At 43.1% G+C, this 24,409-nt stretch overlaps 1 protein-coding gene across 10 annotated transcripts in view; it reads left to right on the top strand.

Annotated features, from left to right (window-relative positions):
• The window catches only part of LOC137753006 (zinc finger protein 665-like), an 82,468-nt gene that overhangs the window by 37,601 nt on the left and 20,458 nt on the right, over positions 1-24,409 (top strand). For 4 of the 10 annotated variants that reach the window (XR_011071350.1, XR_011071344.1, XR_011071348.1 and 1 more), the window contains exon 5: positions 20,976-21,081. Coding sequence is in view for 1 of the 10 variants with exons in the window: in XM_068527954.1 (XP_068384055.1) it covers positions 1,731-3,139 (1,409 nt within the window). In the remaining 9 variants the exon portion in view is untranslated. The other 6 variants (XR_011071351.1, XR_011071349.1, XR_011071345.1 and 3 more) reach the window with 4 other exon arrangements.

Genomic DNA, 24,409 nt, shown 5'->3' with positions numbered 1-24,409 from the left:
TGTAAGATTTTTAAACGGTAAGGGAGAGAGGGGAGGGGAGTGTCTGTAATCCCAGCTTTCCCATAAGATGTCAGCTGCAGACTTTTGAGAATCAAGTTGTGACTTCCTTCCTGATTATTCTGTATGTTCCTGCAAAACAGTTCCTAAATCAGAGTCTTGTGATCCCTTAACTTCCTTCTAGGAGACAGGAAAAGCAATAGTTCAGGCATTTTATTATTTACTTAGAGCCAAATGTGACTGGTTAAGAATTTCAATTCTCAGTTGACTCTCTGGTGTCATCAGTTTTTAAGTCCTCTTGGGGTAACTGGTTGAAGCCCAGTTTGGGGTCATAAATCAAGGTACCAATTTAAGCTACCAATCATGGAAGTGATTAGATTGGACTTGCTTTTCCTTTGTTTCTGTATTCTCTCAATCCCCTAACTAGTAACTGCTTGAATCTGACTTTTTGAACTCAGGAATGGTCTAGGAGACTAAAGCCTTTTTTTTTTTACAAACAGGAAATGGGAGACTCAGAAAGGCTTTTGTAACCAGGAAGGCCCTGCAGATTCCTGTTCAGTTTCAATCCCCCCTTTTCTTTGGTACTCCTCAATCTTCAGATGAACATGTGTGGAAGAAGAAACAGAATAAAATTTTTGATAGAGAGGTTAATCAGACTTAGCAGGAGAACTCAGATTTAAGGCAACTTAACTTTTGAAAATTACGGTCCCCTACTCTACTGGTGGGTTGATTCAGTTTCTTTGTATCTGCGTGTATGTACAGAAGAAATTCATTCGTCTTTAGATGGCTTTTTCCTGGTTTTTCTTTCTGATTTCTGCTAATAAAATTCATGTTCTTTATGATATGACTTTATCTGCATTATATCTTGTATGGTTTTCATTTGCATTTTTTTCAACAACGTTGTGTCCGACCCTAGTCAGTAAATATACAAAGTGCTCACTTTTTGTTTCTAGTATTTTGGAGCCATTAAACCAGATAATTAAGGATACTGCATAGGTAGGGATTGCTCTGTTACTGGGCATTAGATAACTGGAGAATATTTTATGTCTTAATTTATGTCATTTACAGATGATGGTCTTTTAGCATGTATTATGCAGTACAACTGACAGGTACTACTTGTTAATGTTGTAAAATGCCTTTTCTTTTTGGGTACATAGTTCTATAGCAAAGATTTAGAAAAATACATTGTTTCTTAAAAATTGTTTTATCAAACTCTTCATTTTCTCTGTTATATTTGTTTTACAGTTCTAAACAGCTAATTATATTATTAATTGGATAACTTTTGTTTTGGATTATTTCCCGGTACAATATATTGTCTACTTTTAAAAATTTATTTATGTACAGTAAGTATGCAGAATACATCGATAGTATATTTTTCTCCTCAATTATGAGACAGCAGTATGTTTACTGTTGGTTGGTATGTTCGTAGAGGTGATAGTAGAAAAATACTCTTTCTTTGAGACCTGACATAAGTTTGTCCAGTGTGAGTGTTTTTGTCATATGGTGTTTAAAACTAGGCTACCTTAAAGTATATTTGGATTTATGTTACATGCTTTCTTAAGTACAGAATTCTATTCCTTTAGTGTTTCCAACAATTTACGGTCATGGTTGGGGCATTTCATACCTATCTTTGGTATAAGTATTACATTTGGTGAAATATCATGTATTCAACATGAGACATATATTTTTGAATTATTGTGAATGGGATACCTATGGTTCTTTATATCTTGTAGATATCTCCCCTATACATGTGATCAAGCAATTACAACCCAAAGTGAACAGTGATAAAGGAGAAGTATTCCAAACACCGATGTTGGGAAGACCTGAAAGCTGTAAAATCAAACATTTTCACCTCTGGGAAGTCCAGGAAAATATGTATGACTTTGAGTGTCAGTGGAGAGATGATGAAAGAAATTACAAAGGAATGCCTGTAATCTGCAACAAAAATCTCACTGATGGAAGACATCAACATGGTAGAAGGGGTGCAGGAATCAAGCCCTGTGGAAATAGGCTGGGATTAAACTTTCAGGATAAACTGCAGATATTTCAAACTGATGGGATAATTTCTGAATGTGATGTAGTTGAGAGGTCTATCAACAGTAGTTTCTTATTTTCACCACTTCAAAGAATTTCTCCTAGTGTCCAAACCAATGTTTCTAATATATATGGGAATGATTTTATGCATCCTTCAGTGATGACACAAAACCTTAAAGCACACAGGGAAAGACCTTGCAAATGTAATGAGTGTGGGAAAGCCTTTCTTAAGGGCTCACACCTCATTAAACATCAGACCATCCACACAGGAAAGAAATTAGATAAATGTGACATATGTGACAAATTCTTTGGTCGAAGTTCACAGCTTGCACATCATCGGAAAATTCATCCTGGAGAGAAATGTTACAAATGTAATGAGTGTGGCAAAACCTTTAATGATGGCTCCACCCTTGCCAGACATCAGATAATCCACCCAGAAGCAAACTTACATAAATGTGATGTATGTGGTAAAGTCTTTGGTCAAAATTCATACCTTGTACGTCATCGTAATATTCATGCTGGAAAGAGAAGTTACCAGTGTAATGAGTGTGGCAAAACCTTTACTGACAGCTCAAACCTCAGTAGACATCAGAAAATTCATACAGGAAAGAAATTATATAAATGTGATATGTGTGGCAAAGTCTTTAGCCGAAATGCACACCTTGCTGGTCATCGGAGGATTCATACTGGAGAGAAACCTTATAAATGTAATGAGTGTGGGAAGCTCTTTAGTCAGCATTCACATTTCATAAGTCATAAGAGATTTCATACTGGAGAGAAACCTTACAAATGCAATGAGTGTGGCAAGGCCTTTAGTGAGAAGGCAATCCTTTTAAGTCATCAGAGAATTCATACTGGTGAGAAACCTTACAAATGTGATGAGTGTGGAAAGGTCTTTAGTCAAAAATCACATCTTCGACTTCACTGGAGAATTCATACTGGAGAGAAACCTTTCAAATGTAATGAGTGTGGCAAGTTCTTCAGTCGAAATTCACATCTTACAAGTCATCGGAGAGTACATATAGAGAAACCTTTCAAATGTTTTGAGTGTGGGAAAGCCTTTACTCAGGTCTCAACCCTCACTACACATCAGAAAACCCATACCTGAGAGAAACTATGTAAGTGTGATACATGTGGGAAGGTCTTCAAAATTCACACTTCAAAATTCACACCTAACCGTTGTTCAGAGAATTCGTACTATGGAGAAATCATACAAATATCAGTGTGGCAAAGCTTTTGTGCATTGAACCTCACTTACCATCAGAGAATTCATACTAGAGAGAAACCTTACAAATGTAGTGAGTGTGGCAAAGTCTTCAGTGTGCTTTCAAGCCAAACTTACCATCAGAGGATCCATGCTGGTTAGAGCACTTAAAAATATAATGAAGGGGACTTCCTTGGTGGTCCAGTGGTAAAGAATCTGCCTCACAATGCAGGGGACACGGGTTCAATCCCTGGTCAGAGAACTAAGATCTCACGTGCCGTGGGGCTACTAAGCCTGTGCACCACAACTACTGAGCTTGCGTGTCTCAACTAGAGCCTGCGTGCCGCAAACTACAGAGCCCACGCACTCTGGAACCCACGTGCCACAACTACAGAGCCCATGCATCCTGGAGCCTGTGCGCCACAACTAGAGAAGAGAAAACCCACACACCACAACTAGAGAGAAGCCTGCGCACTACAGTGAAAGATCCTGCATGCCTCAGTGAGGATCCCGCGTGCCGCAACTAAGACCCGACACGCCAAAAATAAAGAAATAAATAATAAATAAATCTTAAAAAATAAATACAATGAAGGTGGCAGTGCTTTAGGAGGCCTTCACATCTTAGGCTTCACGAGAAAATTCATACTGGATAGAAGCCAGATAAATGTATTTAGTATAGTCAGGCCTTTAGAAAATGAATTCAATCTAGGAAGATTCCTCACCAATGCCATGAATGTGAAAAACCTATTCTCACTGCTCACATCTCACCAATATTCAGGTAATCTGCACTCTTCAGAACGTTACAAATGTACTAAATTTTGAATGCTTTTAGATTGTGCCTTAAACTCAGTGATCACCAAATACTCCACGTTTTAAAATGCAACGAATATGTCAAAAGTTAAATTATTGCTCACTCATCACTAGATATCAGAATATTTATCCTGAGTAAAACCCACAGAAATGTAATGTGTGTGGCAAGGATCTTACCCAGAAGTCACAAGATAGGAACATACTGGCGCCATACCTCCCAAATACACTGGTTGAGGCAAAACCTTCATCTTGAGTTCAAGTACTTGGCAATTGCAGAAAGTCCATATTGAAGAGAAGCTATGGAGATGTATGAATAGAGGCTTTCTCCAGGCCTTACAATGCACTAAGCTTCAGAGTACACATTTTTGAGAGAAACCACACAAAGCAATACGTGTCCTGAGGACTGTACTTGAAGATCAAAACTGAAATACAGAGGATTTATGCTGGCGAGCAAGCTTTCCGATGTAATGAATGTTGTAAATTTTTATATCAAGTATCCACACCTTTAGTGTAATGACAGAATTCTTACAGGTTACAAAGTATACACACGGAGAAACTTCATGAAACAGTACATCTTTGGGGTTTACCAAAGAACTAATATTTGGGACAGTCCTTACAAATGTAATGAATTTGGTAAATTTTTTGAGCAATTCTTACAACAGACCATCAGAGAATGCATACTAGGAATAAATAAATCTTTAGTTCTCTGAGGTTAACTTGAGATATTACATACTGCAGAATCATTACAAGTCACAACATGTTGAAACTTCTGACATGGTGTGTATATGAGAGGAAAAAGGACCCATGTGAAAATAACCGATTATCTTCAGTATATTAAAATTTAATTATTTGAGTTTTCTTGAAAAGGCTACTTACTATTTATGCTTTTCAACCTAAAGTTTGAAGTAACAGGGAAGAACAAGTCTGTCTCTATATTGGACCTTTTCCTTTTACTTTAACATTTGTATTCTATTGCGTTTGCTACAAGTGAATCACTAAAGGGATATTGCCTATAAGCTTAAATTATACATAATGGGCTATCTTTGGGAAACCTGATTCCCGTGTAATGTGCATTAAACTAAAATACCTTTGTTTACCTCATGGGAAACCTTCTGTCCAGCCTCCCCTGTGAATGGCTTCAAGAAAGAAGAAATTAAAACATCCCCTCAGGAATCTGATTGGAACCAGGACTTTACTCCCTCCTCTTTTAGTATGAAAGAAGCCCGAATTCTAACTCAGGGAAGACAATTCTTTGGGACAGTAGTCCACCATCTTCTGGGTCTGCTGGCTTTCTGAATAAAGCCACTATTGCTTGCCCCAACAACTAGTCTCTCAGTTTATTGGCCTGTTGTGTGGTGAGCCCTAAGAGCTTGGCCTTGTTAATATGTTGATTTCATGCATTCATTACAGGCCTTTCATGATGGTCTCTGGGAAGGAATCAGTAAGATGAGGGGCCAACTTCATTAGGTATGGTTCATTCACATCCATGTTCCCTGGAAAAACATGAATCCTGAATTACCAAATTCAGTAGTGTGTGAATTAGTGTCAGGGAGGGACAGAGAATAATGTAAAACTAGGACATGAATCATCATGTTCATTATGTTCAGGGCGCCCTTCTGTTCACAGTGGGTTACAGGACAGAATGCTCTACCAACTGACCTGCACGAGAGCAGGCAAGACATTAAGGCACTGGGCTTTTCATGGGAGGAGAGTGACAGGTTATTAGGGACTGATTATGTGGTAGGAACAATGCACAGGAAAAGTTGGTCACTTCCTCCATTGGATGGCAGTAACTGTTGTATGTACGATTAAAGAAAAGTTAGTCTTATTTTTGGAAATTGAAGAGAGAGCAATTATTTTGAGCATCAAATTTAATCAGAACCAGAATAATATGTGTTTGTGTATGATTCACATTTAATTGCTGCTATTATCATTTGCTACTGTTGTATTCATAGAATTACATTCTGAATGTATCATGGGTCTCCTGTTTTAATTAATAAAATATAATCACTTTTGTCATAACCCTGGATGAATCATGTTTATTCCATCAACACAGTTTTATCTCATCTCGGTGCTTTGAAACAGCAGGTAAGAATGCACCGTTAGGCTCTCAGGTTTGAAAGAATCTGTAACAATTTCTTTCCAATATGGAATGAAACATACAATTTGGGGGTTACATACTCATAATTTGTACTCTCTACACTCTATTCCAGAATATTCAGATGGCTATAATGCAAATCCCATAGCAGTGCATTTCAGACTGACTTCCATTAATGTGCAAAAACTGAATCAAATTTAAATAAATTTAAAGATCTAATTGGCTTTATTGAATGATTGATACATTGGGCAGCATTCCACCTAGGAAATAGAGGTGCTCCAAGGAGCTGTAAAAAGTGGGAAAGCACATGATGTTGAGCATATTTTCATGTGCATTTTGAATTTGTATCTATGATAGATTTTTGGTTTGTGCTTTCTATGAAGTCTTTATATGCATATGGGACTCTTGGCACTTCCTGAACTTGGGTGACTGTTTCCTTTCCCAGGTTAGGGTGGTTTTCAGCTATTATCTCTGCAAATATTTTCTACGGCCCTTCCTCTCTTCTCCTTCTGGGACCTGTATAATACAAATATTAGTGCACTTGTTGTTGTCCCAGAAGTCTCTTCAGATGTCCTCCTTCTTCTATTTTTTCTCTTCAGCAGTGGTGATTTCCACTGCTCTGTCTTCCAGCTCACTGATCCATTCTTCTGCCTCGTTTAGCCTGTTATTCTTTCTAGTGTATTTTTCATTTCAGTTACTTTATTCTCCAATTCTGTTTGGTTGTTGTTTATATTTTCAAAGTCTTTGTTAAGTACTTCTCATTTCTCAGGCTGTGCATCCATTCTCCTCCCAAGTTCTTTTTGATCATTACTCTGAACATTTTTTCAGCCAGATTTCCTATCTCCATGTCACTTAGTTGTTGTTCTGGGGTTTTGTCTTATTCCTCCGCCTGAAACATATTCCTCGGGTACCTCATTTTGTCTAAATTGCTATTTATATTTTTATGTATGTGGTAGGTTAGTTACATTTCTCAACGTTGGAAAAGTGGCCCTCTGTAGGAGGTGTCCTATATGTCCCTTTCATCACCCAAGGTCAGAGCCCAGCTGGTCCCGGGGTAGTGTCTGGCCTGTATTTGTGGATTCATTTTGCAGGCTGTGCGACTGTAGTTTTCTTGCTTCTGGTGTCTGCACCCTGGTGGGTGAGGCTGGTCTAGAGGCTTCTCCCTGCCCACTGTTGGTTGGACCTGGGTCTTGGCCCTTTGGCAGGCCCGGGTATGTCTAAGGGCATGTAGAGAGGTGGTAGTGGGCTCAGGAAGCCTTTAGGCAGCCCATTGGCTGATTGGTGGGGCTGTATCCCCTGCCAGTTTGTTGTTTTGCCTAAGGCGCCCCAGCGCCAGACCTACAGGTTCTTGGGTGGGGCGAGGTCTTGGTGCCAAGAAGTCAGCCTCCAGGAGAGGTCATGCAGATGAATGCTCCCCGATGTTACTGCCATCATTGTCTATGTCCCCAGGGTGAGCCAACGCCTCCCCCCACCTTCCCAGGAGATCCTCCAAGATAGCAGGCAGGGGCAGTTCTTGCCCAGGCTTCTATCAGATTATTGCTTTTGCCCTTCATCTCCGTGTATGTGAGATTTTGTGTGTGTCTGTTAAGAGTGAAATCTCTATTTTCCCCATTACTCTGAGCTCCTGCAATCAAGCCCCACTGGCCTTCAAAGGTAAATGTTCTGGGGGCTCCTCATCCCAGTGCCGGACCTCTGGGCTAGGGGGCTTGATGTGGGGCTTACAACTCTCACTCCTGTGTGAGAACATCTGTAATATAATTATTCTCTAGTTTTTGGGTCACCCACCCAGGGGATATGGCGTTTGAGTATATCGTGAGTCTGCCCTTCCTACCCATCTCATTGTGGTTCCTTCTTTATGTCTTTACTTGTTAAAGAGCTTTCCTGGTAGGTTCCAGTCTTTCATCAATGGTTGTACTGCAGTTAGTTGTGATTTTGGCGTGCTCGTGAGAAGGGGTGAGTTTAGGATCCTTCTACTTCGCCATCTTGGCTGCTATCACAGAAGAGTTTTTTCCTAAAGTCTCTGTCTGCCTTTATGACAGTACCACACTGTTTCGATTAGTGTAGGTTTGGAATAAGTTTTGAAACAAGGAAGTGTGAGACCCCTCACTGTTCTTTTCAAACTTGTTTTTACTATTCATTGTCTCTTGACATTCCATAGGAATCACAGAATGGATTTGTTTTTTCAGGAAAACCCTGTTGGGATTTCACTAGGGAATGAATACTTTGAATCTGTTAATCACTTTGGGTAGTACTGACATCTTGACAATATTGACTTTCAATCCATGAACATGGGGTATGTTTCCATTTATTTTTGTCTTCTGTAAAATTTTCAGCAGTCTATAGTATGCAATGTACAAATCTTTCCCTTCTTTTATAATGTCATGTCTAAATATTTTTTGATTCTCTTATAAATGGAATTGTTTTCTCAATTTCTGTTTTGATCATTTTTAATTTTTAGAAACCCAATTGAGTTTTGCGTGATGATTTTAAATCTTGTAAGGTTTTTGAACTCTTTCATTATTTCTAGAAGGTTGTTTTTTGTTTTTTTTTAAATTTCAGAATCTTCAGGGTTTTCTACCTATTAGATCATGTTACCTGTGTACAGAGATGATTTTGCTTCCTGTTGCTATTGGGATATCTGTTATCTCATTTTATGCCTATGTGTTCTTGGTAGGACTTCCAATTATATGTTTTTAGAAATAGCAGGTATGCTTGTCTTGTTCCTGATCTTCGAGGAAAAGCTTCCATTCTTTCACCATTGAGGATGGTGAAAGCTCTGAAGAAAGACTGCATGGAAGGACAGTTTTCAGCATACTCTTATACCTGTGTATAAGATTTTAAAGGCAAAAGGAGGGAGGGGAGGGGAGTGTCTGTGATCCCAGCTTTCCTATAAGATCTCAGTTGTGCAGACTCTTTGGCACCACATTGTGATTTCCTTTGTGATTATTCTGTACATGCCTGCAAAACAAGTTTCTAAATCACGGTCTTGTGATTCTTTAACTTCTTTCAGGAAGAGAATAAAAGCAATAGTTCTGACGTTTTATTATTTACCTAGAGCCAAATGTGATGCGTTAAGAATTCCAGTTCTCAATTGACCCTCTGGGTGTCATCAATTTTTAAGGCTTCTTGGGGCAACTTGCTGAAGCCACAGTTTGGGGTTATAAATCAAGGTATCAGTTTAAGCTACCAATCCTGGAAAAGATACATGTTCGGCTTGCTTTTCCTTTGTTTCTGCATTCCCTCCTTCCCCTGATTGGTAACGGCTTGAATCTGCTCTTTGGATCTCAGAGAAGGTTTAGGAAACTAAAGCCTTCTTCTATAAACAGGAAACGGGACACAGAAAGGTTTTTGTAACCTGGAAGGCCCCCCAGGTTCCCTTTGATATCAATCCTGCCTTTTCTTTGACATTCATCAATCTTGAGGGGAACAGGTATTGGATAAGAATGGGAAAATGTTGGACAGACAGGTTAATCAAACTCGACAGAAGAACTCAGATTTAGGGGGACTCAGTTTCAAAATCATGGTCTCTTACTCTTCTTTACTATTGATTTGATTTTTTTGTATCTCTGGGTACAGAAGAAACTCATCCATTGGCTATGATTGCCCTTTTTTGGTTTTTCCTTCTGGTTTCTGCCAAGAACATTCTTGCACAATCTTGTGGAATATTATGTTTGTTTGTTTTTTGTTTTTGCTTTATTGGGTCTTTGTTGCTGCACACGGGCTTTCTCCAGTTGCGGCAAACGTGGGTTACTGTTCGTTGCAGTGCTTGGGCTTCTCATTGTGGTGGCTTCTCTTGTTGCGAAGCATGGGCTCTAGGCGCGCGGGCTCAGTAGTTGTGGCTCCGCGGCATGTGGGATCTTCCCGGACCAGGGATGGAACCCGTGCCCTCTGCATTGGCAGGCGTATTCTTAACCACTGTGCCAAAGTCCTGTATGTTTTTATTGGAGATAAACATGACAGTGGAACTTGTGGTATGTGGTCTAATCAGTATGACATTATAGAGCACATTTGTAATCCTGCTTTCTCCCTACAACATCACACTCTCTCCCTTTTTAGATCTTTTTCGTTTCTGTTTCATATCCATAGTATAATTTCCACAATTAAAAATGGGATGGTATCATGTTAATTCCTAAACCAATTCTTGTTTTCTTTTAAAATCAGTATTTTAGTTGCCATCGTACACTTATTTTCACACAGATATGCAATCACAAGCTGTGCTCCCACATATGCATACACTCTGTGCTCTGCTTATGCCCTTTTTCATTCCTGATCACTCCTCAAATGGAACCTCGATGTGAATGGAAACATTTATTTGCATATTTAATTTGTTCTGTTGATCACCCCCATCTCCAGAGCACTTTTTCACCCATGCCTCCACCTTCCATGTTACATTATAGAAATGATCCCTCTTTATCCATTGAACAACTTTATCTGGACAGTCGTGCAGCCATGATGACTCAGAAACCACTTCCAGGAGGGATGGCTGAATAGCTTAGTTACACAGCTCACTTCTTGCATCTCCCTTGATGTTTTCTATCTAAACTCCTGGTATTCGTTGTATTATTTTGTAGTTTTTTTATTATTATTATTTTTGGTTGCGTTGAGTCTTCGTTTCTGTGCGAGGGCTTTCTCTAGTTGCAGCAAGTGGGGGCCACTCTTCATCGCGGTGCGCAGGCCTCTCGCTATCACGGCCTCTCGTTGCGGAGCACAGGCTCCAGACACGCAGGCTCAGTAACTGTGGCTCATGAGCCTAGTTGCTGTGTGGCATGTGGGATCTTCCCAAACCAGGGCTTGAACCCGTGTCCCCTGCATTGGCAGGCAGATTCTCAACCACTGCGCCACCAGGGAAGCCCCGTTGTATTATTTTGTAATCTGTCCTGTTTAAGAATAAGTTTTGGCCAATGGCTGGTCACATTGAAGTTTTCTCAGTCTGTAGGTCCTGGTTCTTGCACCACTTTGGGTGTCGGTTGGGTTAATGTACATAAACCTGTGCATCTCCTACCCTGATTTGAAAAATCGTGTTAATTTACCTCAAGCCTTTTAAAACAATTTAGTGCTGTTAGATGGCTTAGAATATTGCATGTTTTGTAGTAAATACTCAAAAGTTACTTTTTTAGAAAAAGGTATGTTAGTATTCTGTCATGGTTTTCATGATACACCTTTGTCTGCATTATATCCTGTTTGCTTTTCGTTTGTACTTCGTTCTCAACAACATTGTATCTGATCCCAGTTAATGAATATACAATGTGCTGTTTATTCCATGTATTTTGGTAACCATTAAGCTAGATAATTAAGGGTACTGCATAGGTAGGGATTGGTCTACTTACTGGCTGTCAGAGAACTGGAGAAAATTAATATTTTATGTATTAATTTATAAGTGGAATTTACAGATGATGGTCTTTCAGCGTGTCTTATGCAAAACAACTGACACATACTACTTGTTAAAGTTATAAAAAAATGCCTTTTCTTTATGGGTACGTAGTTTTACAGCAGATACTTAGAAAACTATATTGTTTTCTTAAAAATTGTTTTATCAAATTCTTCATTTCTCTATATTATATTTGTTTTACAATTCTAAACAGCCAATTAGTTAGATTGGATAAGCTTGTTTTGGCTTATTTAGCATTACAATTTATGTCATCTGTTCTTTTTCTTTAACATCTTTATTGGAGTATAACTGCTTTACAGTGTTGTGTTAGTTTCTGCTGTATAACAAAGTGTATCAGCTATACATATACATATGTCCCCATATCTCCTCCCTCTTGCGTCTCCCTCCCACCCTCCCTATCCCACCCCTCTAGGTGAACACTAAGCACTGAGCTGATTTCCCTGTGCTATGCAGCTGCTTCCCACTAGCTATCTATTTTACATTTGGCAGTGTATATATGTCAATGCTACTCTCACTTCGTCCCAGCTTACCCTTCCCCCTTCCCCCTCCCCGTGTCCTCAAGTCCATTCTCCATGTCTGCGTCTTTATTCCTGTCCTGCCCCTAGGTTCATCAGAAACTTTTTTTTTTTTTTTTAGATTCCATATATATGTGTTAGCATATGGTATTTGTTTTCTCTTTCTGACTTACTTCACTCTGTATGACAGACTCTAGGTCCATCCACCTCACTACAGATAACTCAGTTTCGTTTCTTTTTATGGCTGAGTAATAGTCCATTGTATATATGTGCCACATCTTCTTTATCCTATGTCATCTGTTCTTTTGCATTTATTTATTTACAGTAAGTATTCAGAATACACCTAGAGTATAATATATATTTTTCTTCTCAATTATGAGACAACAGTCTGTTTAGTGTTAATTGGTATGTAAATAGCATTCTTGTAATTCATGTTCCCAGTGATTAAACTGTCATCACAGTGTTTCTCAACTGTAGGTCACATTCATTCAAAAGACATGCAGTCAAATAGCGAGTGTTCTGGATAATGAAGCAGGGTGGAAAAGAGGTCGAATCCCCAGAGGTGAGGGCCTCGTGAGTGTGCGCTGATGGGGCCCTGGGACCTGGTGGGGGCGTGTGCAGCCAAAGCCCCTGGTCACTGGCTCGGGAACCTGGAGACGCATCCCTCCCAGCACTCAGCCCACCACATCCTCAGGAGAGGGGTACCCAGCCTCGGGGTCAGTGCCCCCCCGGACACAAGTGCCCGCTCCACCATCCGCCCCTAAGGACACCTTCTGTGGCTTCAGCTGTTCTGCAAGGGGAACAGAGCACCAAGCACACAGCAGGCATCCAATCGCTGCTCCCTACGAGGGCGGCCTTCCTTGGCGACAGGACAGGTGACCAGCGAGGGCTCCCCGTGCTCACGGGCCACCGCCCACAGCCTTGTGGAGGACACCGTGGGTTTTCTCTCCTCACTCCCCAGTTTTCACTCTTTTCCATGGACTTCCCTCCTGTGGAAACCTGCCAGTTCTCCTGCTTTTAACCCTCTGCCTGTAGAGATGGAGAGGCATCTGTGATGGGCCAGCTTGAACTCCCAGAACTGGGATTCTGCGAAGAACGCGTTTCCATAACTAGGTCGACTCCGAGACGGCTTGGTGCAAGTCAGCGATGGAATGGTCAGCTTGATAAAGCTGCAGGTCGGAAGGGCACCGACAGAAAAATCTTCATGTTGATCTTCCTCCCAACTCTTTAAACTGGTAATAATGACAGAACTGTTCCTATAATCATTTTCACCTCGGGGAAATCCAGGAAAATACACAAAATTATCTGTCATTAGATAGATGATGAAAGAAGTTACAAAGGAATGTCTATGACCCGTAATGGAAATGTCACTGATGGAAGAGATCCACATGGTAGAAGGGATGCAGGGATCAAGCCCATTGGAAATAGGCTTGGATTTAACATTTTGGATAAACTGCAGATATTTCTTACTGATGGGATAATATCGGAATGTAATGAAGTTGAGAGGTCTGTCAACAGTAGTTCCTCATTTACTCCACTTCAAAGAATTCCTCCTAGTGTCCAAACCAACGTTTCAAATACAATATGGCAATGATTTCATGCCTCCTTCAGTGATGACACAAGACCACATCGAAAGATCTTACAAATGTAATGAGTGTAGGAAAACCTTTCTTAAGGGCTCACTCCTCACTGCACATCAGATAATCCGTACAAGAGAGAAATTATATAAATGTGATGTATGTGACAAATTCTTTGTTCGAAATTCACAGCTTGTACATCATTAGAAAATTCACAGAGAGTCGTGGTACAAATGTAACGTGTGGCAAAACCTTTAATGATAGCACCAGTCTTGGAAGACATCAGATAATCCACCCAGGAGCCAAATTATATAAATGTGAAGTATGTGGTAAAATCTTTGGTCAAAACTCACAGCTTGGAATATTCATGCTGGAAGGAGAAGTTACAAATTTAATGACAGCTCAAACGTCAGTAGACATCAGAAAATTCAGACAGGAAAGAAATTGTATAAATGTGATGTATGTGGCAGAGCCTTTAGCCGAAATTCGTACCTTGCCGATCAACGGGGAGTTCATACCGGACAGAAACCGTACAAATGTAATGAGTGTGGCAGATTCTTCAGTGTGCCTTCTAGCCTAACTTAGCATCAGAGGATCCATCCTAGTGAGAGCCCTTAAAAATATAATGAAGTTGGCGATGCTTTTAGCATGGCTTGATAGCTTAGGCTTCATGAGAAAATTTATGCTGGGTAGAAGCCAGATAAATGTATTTAGTATAGTCAGGCCTTTAGAAGATGAACTCATTCTGGAAAGAATCCTCACAAATGCCATGAATGTGAAAAACCTATCCTCGTGGATCACGTCTCACCAATAATCAGGAACTCCACACCCGTCAGAGCATTACAGATGTACTGAATTTAGCAAAGCTTCTTGGTTGTGCCTTAAACTCAGGGATCACCAAATACTTCATACTTAAAAATGCACACCACAACACCCTCATGTAGAACGCTTTTGACACTTTTGGTCACCAGTGTGTGGGGATTTTTCCCACAAGTAATTCCTGGGACACCAGCTGGGTATCCCACAATTCAACTCAGCTGAGACAGTGTCTGCACTGGGATTGCATGAGGCCCTATAGGTCTCACAGGACTGACATCCCTCTCAACACACTTCAGATGGCAGGCACAAATCGAGGTTATCACCCGTGCTTCTCACGAATACGCTATAGATCCTAAGTTTCAACAACGCCCTCTCTCACCCTCTGTAAACCAGGAGAAATGCATCTGCACATGGAAGTCACGTATTCACGTGCATAAATGTCTGGTATATATTTTTGAACAAGTGAAGTTTGCATCTGATAACTGGAGTATATGGGTCCTCTCTGCATCTGTTTCTATTTCTGTTCTTTTCTTTTGGTCCTACTTGTTGTGACATCGTTTTTGTTATTTTAGTTAGGTGCTGGGTATTATATATGAAAAACCGTAGAGGTTCTGGCTGATGCTGTTTTCCTTCAGAGTTTCCTCTGACACAGACCCAGAGTATGGACAGGCTCTCAGTTTAGTCAGGGACTGAGTGACTGGAGGAGGCTCTGAGTCCTTGTAAGCCTCAGTCTCAGCTGCCTTCACCCACCTTCCCCCCCACCCCAGGGTGGAGCCTTCCAGGGTCTCCATCTGGAAGCCTGGGGTGCTTCCCAGGGCCCCTCCTTCTTGGCAGGTCCTGAAGCCCAGTTTTTGTCTCCTGAGCACCATGAGGTTACTGCAACTCAGCTGCTCAGCCAGTTTCTACAGAGTGTTGGGCTCATTTTCTGTGCCTTCCTTTTTTTGGGGAGCTTGGTCCCTAAAGTCCTGGCTGACTTGTCAGGCCTGCACTCGAATTTTTGTCTTCCCAGACCCATGGAACTGTCCAGAGCTCTGTTAGCCAGTGCTCTCTGCTTGACTTTTCACTGCATTTTCTTCCCAGAGTCAGATGCCCCGAGTGAAGGAGCGGCCCTCTCAGTCTCCCGCTCCCTCACTGGGTTTCCCTTTTGTTTGGAATCTTGGACCCTTCGGTTGCGGATGCCTCAGTACCTCTTTGACGCCTTCAGACATCCTTTAAAAACATATTTAGCTTTTCTAGTTCTTGGTGGGCTGACCTACAGGCTGCTCACGTATAGAACTGGAAGTGGGGGAAAACTGGTGTTTCCTCCATCTGAAGCAATATGTAATAGTCATTGTAAATATACTGATCATCTTTATTTGATATGGGAGAAAGCAAGAACCACTGGTCCTTGCTTAGTCCCCACTATTCTGTTTCTAATCAGAATCCCCAGGTTGCCCATGCTTGGCCACTTGAACTTGGAAAGAGGATGGAGCAAGTGGCCCCCTCTGCCCAGAGACAGAGGATCTGTGCTCCGGCTCCTCTCGTGGCCACTGTGCCGTCATCCCAGGCCCGCACTGGTCTCCCCTCGTCCCCTTGCCCTGTGCCAGCCCAGGGCGGGCTTCGTGGTGACGGGTGGTGGCTGAGGAGGTGGGAGGGGTTACGTGACCTTTTATTCTGTGAACTGATCCCATGTGAGTTTTCTCTTTAAGTGCTTAAAAAAAATGACTGCTTTTAGTCTTCCCTCCAATTTCATTTTAAAGGTGAAAATGAAGATTTTATTCTTAAAGTTGAGTGCAGTGATTTTAGTCTTTTTGAAAGCAACAGTTGAGATTTGAAAAAGACATCTCGGAGAACTCCAGTGTATAAAGCCGAGAAAAGAGAATGTGTTCAGGTTGAATTGTAGGCGGGACCCCAAACTGTGCCTCTGTGTCTCCCAGAGTCTGCTAATTCCTGAGATGGGTGGATATAGGACTCCAAACACCCTAAGGTGTTTAGGACCCTAAGGTCCTAAAATCACAACTTAGTCTGCCTGTGTCAGGAGTGTTGGTTGTCACAGCAGAGGTTTGGGTGGAGCCAGGAGCAGTGTAGCCTGTGCCGGGGGGTCAGAGAGCAAGGGGGGTGGAAGCGCAGCCCAGCCAGGAAGGTATGGGGGGATGGGGGATGACGTGGGGACAGAGGAAGGGGTGACACCTGGTGGGGTCTGAGGGGCCGTGGCTGTCACAGCTCAGGGCAGGGTTGCTCCTGAACATCTACGCGGCACCCACGGCACAGCCGAGGTCGAGAGGCTCTGGTGTGAAGAATGCCCAGCCTGTCTCAAGTACCGCTGAGTTCACAGCAGGGTCCAGCACTCCACTGTGGGTTCATTTTCAGTGCCCTTAACAAGGCTGGATCCAGCACTTGCTGAGCTGAGTCAGGGGAACTGACCTCAGAATCAGAGTGAGGTAAAATAAGCTCAGTGACTCCTCACCCAGGGTGGATTCTAGGGATGCCCTTGAGTTTAGGTGGTGCCCTTCCAATAGCCTCACTGGCGGCATTTTTAGTAGGAGGAGGTGGCAAAACCCCTCTTATTTCTAGTGTTTTTCGTTTCTGAAACAGTTAATACTCTTCAGTAGCTTTGTGTTAATTTATTGTTAAAAATTTTGTTCAATTTTTTAAAAATTAACTTGTTTTATCTGTATGGCTGAGTCGGGTCTTAGTTGTGGCACGTGGGATCTTGAGGCATGCGGGCTCTTTCGTTGAGGTGTGCGGGCTTCTCTCTAGTTGCCACACGCGGGTTTTCTCTTCTCTAGTTGTGGCGCGCGGGATTAGTTTCCCCACAGCACGTTGGGATCTTAGCTCCCGGATCAGGGATCCAACCCGCGCCCTCAGCATCGTCAGGCGGATTGTTTACCGCGGGACCAGCAGGGAAGTCCCTCTTCAAGCGCTACTTTCAAATAGTATCCTTTCCAAGCAGTGTCTGAGCGCTCTTCCCCGCACACTCATCCTGCCGTCTTCTTGGAAGTCGTCGTCCCCCCGCACCCCTTCTCTGCCCCGTTGATGGCGGCCTGAGCCGAGCCCTCCCGTCTCCATGGAGCCCCTTGTGACCGGGTCGGTTCCGGGTTCCGGGCTCCCGGGAGACAGTGGCGGAGGCGGAGCCGGGGCCATGGCGCCATTTCTTCTCGAGAGGCGGTCGCGGTGACAGTGGAAGTGGTGAGGTGCCCGGCAGTGAAGCGGCAGCCAGAGGCGCTGCACCCGTCCCCGAGGGTGGGTGGTGGAAGGGGCCACCTGGGGGCGCATTTCCGGCGCCGCGACGCAGGGCCAAGGCCATGGCGAGGAAGAGCTTGGCCTCGGCTCATGTCACGGAAGCGGGGCGGGCGCCCCCGGCCCCAGGAGCACAGCGAAGAGTGCAGGGAGGTGAGGGCGGCGGGGCTGCGGCCCGTCAGACGGGGCCTGGCGAAGCGGCGGGGTTTGTTTCGTCTGGTAAGTACGGCTGCGGGCCCAGGGCGTTGTGGCCTCCGTGCGGAAGGATTGACACCTGGTCGGACGCGGCAGCAGGTCGTGCGGGCGCTGCGTGGAGGATGGTGGGGGCGGGGGGAGGGGGATTGGTAGAAACCACTGGCGGAGGAGTCGTTCTGCGAACACGGGTGAGCTCTTCGGGCAAAAATTTTAACCCCCTCAACGTCACCCATCTTATGAAGCCCGGAGCAATGTATATAATACTTTAATTAAGTGTACATACTGATTATGTGTATAACGTATATACCCTAACATCTTCAGATATTCAGCGAGCGCCTGTTCTGTGTCAGGCACTGTTCTACTCACTATGTAGGAAGGGTTACGTGGCCCACTATCTCTTTGTGCAGAGAGAAATAGAATGAAAGACTCCGTGAGTTCAGCTTGAGAAAATTCAGCGCGTGGATAGAACTGCTGCAGAAGCAGCGGCCGATGACGGGAGGCCTCGGCGTGGCAGCTCTCCTTGCGTTTCCAGGACCCTCTGTCCTCCCCGCTCTACTGCTGGAGCTCACACATCCTCGCCTGGCACACCTCCATTTGGGTGGACTTCGGGCCTTTTGAATTCAGCATGGGCCCAAACTGTCTTTTCCTCACATCTATTGCTGCCCCTGAGATTGGTACAGTTTTGTACCTAGTCAGGTGGTCAGAAACCCAGGAGACAGCTTTGCCTCGTCCTCCTAGTCTCCAGGCCCTGTAGGAGGTACCTTTCCTGTGTCTTGGAGGCCGAGTCTGAGGTCCACTGGTGAGATCGGGACCCTCTTCTTCCATCAGGTTGACTCAAGGAGGGGCTGACCCCAGCGGCCTCTCTGTCCTGCCCCAGCCATGCTGGGTTCCTCACCTGGGATGTTTTGTTTTCCTGTAGCTTCTTTGTAAATATGCTGTTCTCTCAGAGAAGGAGGCCTTTCTTCTTGCCCTGTCTTCTGCTGGCTAGCTCTTAGCGCTAGCTACTGCTGAGTAATTCGGTAACTAGCTCTTCTGGAGAACCAGTTTTGCCCTGTGTATAAAGATCCTCAAAAATGCTCATATTCTGACAGGAGCCGTTTTATCTCTGCTAAGGAAATGGTTCTTACCTGGAGGAAACTTATGCGTAACAATGTTCACCACAATAACTTACAATGTGATTTACATTTTTTACTGGTTAGAAACTTATAAGAGCAATACGCCACTTAGAAACCATTTTAAAGTATGAGTACTGTGAAGTTCGCGTTCCACAGGGGTTTAACGTCTCCCACTTTGCCTCCCAGCCTTACCCCGTTTCCCGTTTTGCCCTCACTTTGGGAGGGAATGATTTCTGGTGGTCCCGTTCTTGTGGTGGGTGGACTCACTGGGCTGAGGCAGTGACTTCTGACCCCTCTTTGACTCTCTCCTGAGCGGCCAGGAGTGTGTGTGAGCCCACAGCGTGCAGAAGGCAGTTTTGACCTTACCGATTTCCCGGAAGTGCCTTATTTCGTCCCTCACCAAACAAGGCTGTTTAAGGATTCTTTCCGATTGTTCCCTAAGCCACGAGGAAGACCTGGCTAAAGTGATCGAGCTCCAGGAAATCCTGGACGAGCAGTCAAGAGAGCAGAGCCAGGGACGTCCCTGGTGGTCCAGTGGGTCGGACTCTGCATTTCCAGTGCAGGGGGCCGGGTTTGACCCCTGGTCAGGGAACTAGATCCCACATGCATGCCACGACGAAGAGCCCACAAGCGGCTTAATCCAGACTCGATCTTCGGTTTACACACTGGGAAATTCCTCCACCAATGTGTATATAAGCTGATGCCCTTTAAAATACGCTTGTTTCTGCATGTAAATCTGCTCGCTGAGTCCACCTGACAGTTAATGGCTGGCGACACTCCTGAGGCCCCCTGGGTCCTTTGTTGAACAGCAGTGGGGAGGGACCTTCTAATGAACCATGTGCCTGCCCTTCTCTGTACCTGTGAGTCAGCTCTGGTGACGGTGCAGAGTCCACTAGAGATGGCAGTGGGAGGCGACAGCCTACGAGCCAGGCCACAGGCCACGCCCGTTGTCGCTCCTTGGCGCTTTTAAAACACTGACCATACTTGTTCTTGAAGTCTGTAAGTTTTTGTTTTTCCTATTTTAGGCAAAAAATCAGTTACAAGAAATGCAACATTATCAGGTACTTAAATCTCTAAATCGTTCAGAAATCTGTTAAGAGGTGAATTGAGCTGGGTTCATAGTTACTATAATTACTACAGATGTTTAGCTAAAGTCTACACTAGTCCACTGCTGTAATGTATACAGCACCCCTGGATTTGTACACTGAATGTGTTTGCATTTCAGATTTATTTAGAGTCTGGCAGTTGTGTGTGGTTCAGAACGCTGAGTCCCTTCTGGGCTCACTTGAAAGCTGACAGCCTAGGGAGCCAGGGCACAGGCCACTCAACATCATCGCTCCTTGGCGCTTTTGAAATAATGGCCATACTTGTTCTTGAAGTTTAGAAGTTCTTGTTTTTCCTATTTTAGGCAAGGCAGAGAGGAAAAATGAATGGAAAATGTAATAAATGCTTATTAGACATTGTTGACAAGCTTCTTTCAGAATCTAACAAGAGGCTTCAGCTTCATCTTAAACGGCTGCTCGGGCAGAGAAGGTGCGCTAGCACAGCGTCCCTGAAGGCCCCTTTACAAAGAGGGCGCCATTGGTCATGTCCATGCTGCAACGGAGATCCCCCGTGCTGCGACTAAGACCTGACGCAGCCAAATAAATAAATATTAAAATATATATATAGATATATATATATATATCTATATATATCTTTATCCACTTTAGCGTTAGGAATTACGTTCAGGAAAACATCTGGGACTTCCCTGGATCTTGAGAAGGCGGGGTTGCGTTCCCTTCTCACCCCGATCCGTGTGCATGCCGGGGTCAGGGGTGGAGGGGTGAAGGCTGGTCTGAGTTATGGTGGTCCGGGGGGTCTTGGGTGGACCCCCTCTTTCTCTGGAGGGTCAGAGGGGTCTTCCCACAAAGGCGGGAGGTGCCTTTGTGTGAAGACTGGAGAGGCTTGACCGGAGTCAGTCTTGAGGGTCTCTCACTCTCTTTTCTATTTCTGTTTTCCAGGATTTTGCAGCAGTTAAGAACTGAAGAACTAAACATACGCAGAGCGCAGCTCCTTGAAAAAGAAAAAGAAATCGCTGAACTGAAAGCGGAAAGGAACACCACCAGGGTTAGTGGGGTTCTTACTGGGTTAACATTTGCTTCTGGTCATGATTGGGCTCCGGTTACTGTCTTTAAACTCAAAAGATGATCCACTCTGCCTGCTTTTAAACACATTTTCGACAGCTTCCCACCAGGCGGACTGGGGTTGACCAGTTCAGGGTTCTCATACCTTGCTTGAAATTTATGATGAGAGTTAATGTAATTTTAGTACATTTGAGGGGGAATTTCTCTAACTTGATTGACTGGCCACGCTGTGCACGCAGCATGTGGGATCTGGTTCCCAGGGATCAAACCCGGGCCCCCTGCATTGGGAGTGCCGAGTGTTATCCACTGGAGCACCAGGAAAGGCCCTTAGCTAATGATTCTTAAGGAGCAGAAAAACCAGAAGAAGACATTAACAGACGGGGGTGCTTGACATAAACCACGAGCAAGGAAACACGCTGAGCACGAATGGAAAGGCAAGTCCTTGTCTCCCTCTCATCTCACCTGTCCAGCCTGTGCAGGTCTGTTGGGAACCTGTGGCCAACACACCGCTTAGACCTGAGCGGCCGTGACAGTCGTGTGAGCCCACAGCATGCAGAAGGCAGTTTGGATCCTAGCGATTTCCTGGAAGTGCTTTATTTTGTCCCTCACCACACAAGGCCGTTTAAGGATTCTTTCCCCCGTTAGAGATCTTCTGATGGTTCTCATGAGGAAGACCTGGCTGAAGTGCCCGAGCTCCGGGAAATCTCAGACAAGCAGTCAAGCGAGCAGAGCCAGATGAAGGGGCTGGGCGCCTGGCAGGCCTCTGCACTCACGTGACAGAGCTGGAGGAAGGTCTGTACACGGCCAGAGAAGACCTCATCGCATCTGAGGAAGTGAACACGAAATTGCAACGAGATGTTTGTGAAGTGAGTGACAGTAGGTGTGTCAGTGTTGTCAAGGGAACCAGACATAATCAAAGACAAAATATAGTGAATTGGCTCCGTGTGCACCATCTGTGTGGCCACCCCCCGCCATCATCCCACGTGGTTCCTGTCACACGCACGAGCTGGGTGCTCTCCAGGAGCAGACGCTAAGGAGGCTTCCGTTTTCTCTGTGGGTCCACACACGACCCAGAGAACAGGGCGGGCAACGATCGTCTGCCTTGAGTCACTCAGCCTCCCCTAGACGTCCAGGCCTTACTGCCTCGAGCATTTTTCTGTGTTCGTTGTCTGGTCAGAAAGTTCGCCTTTACAATTTTCTTCACTCTCTCTGCAGATACTCCACCTGTTACAGAAACATCTAACTTGGCCATGTTGATTTTTTCTCAATATTTCGACCACTCTGCTTCCTCCTAGCTGGTATGTCAGAGACATAAAACTCATCTCAAGATGCCTTGGGCCTCAGCAAATTGGGAGGACAGGCTGAAAACAATGATAAGCTTCCAAAAAAGTAAGCTTTTTGTTTTTTGTCTATCTCACTGAACAGTTTTCAGTTGTTCCTGATTTTTAACTAATGTTTATTGATTAAGTGGAATATCCAGCTCTCTCTATATATTATCTTCTGAAAGTGTAACCCAAAGCCTTTTATTAAACTGCTCTTTCTGGAGGACTTAGAGCATCTGAACTAGATTCAGACTCACTTTTTCAAGCTGGGGTTACATGAGGTCTCCCCACCTAAGGCCACTGTCCCCTTATACATTGGGGCTTTATAGGAACTTGTGGGCCCAGGGAGGTGATTTCACTGTTGTGGCCCCAGGTCCAATCCCTGGTCGGGGAACTAAGATCCCACAAGATGCTTGGCTTGGCCAAAGAAAAAACAAAAGATAGGAGTTGTCTAGTGACATATTTTTGGATAACATTTTCCATTACCATTTTCATCCACGTTTATTTCAGCATTTTTGAACAAGAATTACCTGCACTTAATTTAGTTTGTCAACATTATTTTTATACTGGTCTAGTAAAAGAAAAATGGTACAGAGAAAAATATATAACTTTCACTCCTATCTCTGTACAATACCAATATTCAAAAATATAAATACAGTTTTATCCACCAAAATTAAAACAGCTAGGTATTAACAAATGCAAAACAGAGTTTGTGTATTCCACTTACAAAAAACATTGACTCAAAATTAGAAGTTAATATGTTAAATTACTGTTACACATTAATAAGAAAAAGACTTATCACAATAATAAAAACTTCCTGGAGAATTAAAAATCATGACAAAAAGGAATATAGAAAAAAATATATTGTTATGAAGCAAGAACATTTCACCAAACAAACATCATAATCAGAAGAAAACACTGGATGCATTACCTCTGAAGTTGCAGTGAAGGGTGCTGCTGGCCAGGGCTCCTGCCTTTCACCACTGTACAGTGTGCAAGTGTGTCAGAGAGTTGGAACTATTAACAATTACAAATCTACAGCCATGGAAAGGCCAAGAGTGAAAGGGTGGAAAAAGACATTCCATCCTAAAGAGACCCGGGGTGACTATACAATGTCAGACAATATAAAGACAAAAGCTGATACAAGAGATGAAGGACAGTATATACTGTTAAAAAGATCAATTCACCAAGAAGATATACATCTAACATTAGAGCTCCCTCCAAAAATGAAGGAAACATTGACAGAAATAGCAGCACAATAATCGTATGAGACTTTAACATCCCAGTTTTTTCGATGGGTGGAACCAAAGAGAACATCAATAAGGAAACAGAGGACTTGAACAACACTATAGACCGACTGGACCTAACAGACATGTGCAAATCACTCTACCCAACAACAGGAGAAAACACACACTTCCCAAGAACAAATAAAACATTCTCCATGAGAGACCACATGTTAGGACATAAAGAAATCTTAATTTTAAGAAGACTGAGAGCATAATGCATTTTCTCAAACTACAAAGCAATGAAATTAGAAATAAACAGCAGAATGAAAACAGAAAAATCCCCAAAATGTGGAAATAAAACAACGTATTCATAAATAACCATTGGGTCAAAGAAGAAATCACAAAGGAATTTTTTAAATATCTGGATGAAAATGAAAACATACAAAAATTTATAAAATGTAGTGAAAGCTGTACTAACAGGGACGTCAAATCAGAAATCTTTTTACTATTCAAGTAAGTAGAGAAGAATAAACTAAAATTTAATGAAAGGAAAGAGGTAAATAAAAAAGATTAGACCAGAGATAAATGTAGGATAATGAATATAAAATATAAAAGTCAATATAAAAATAAAAACTATGAGTTAGTGTTTTGAAAAAATTAAATTTACAAAACCTTGGCTAGAGTAAGAAAAAAAAAGATTCAGATAACTAAAAACATATGAAAGAGGAGAGATTTCAACTGCTGTCACAGAAATGTTTTTTAA

The sequence above is a fragment of the Eschrichtius robustus genome, chromosome 19 (assembly GCF_028021215.1).
Source record: "Eschrichtius robustus isolate mEscRob2 chromosome 19, mEscRob2.pri, whole genome shotgun sequence".
Classification (NCBI taxonomy): domain Eukaryota; kingdom Metazoa; phylum Chordata; class Mammalia; order Artiodactyla; family Eschrichtiidae; genus Eschrichtius; species Eschrichtius robustus.
The sequence above is the reverse complement of the archived record's forward strand: the minus strand, read 5'-3'. Positions and strand labels throughout refer to the sequence as shown.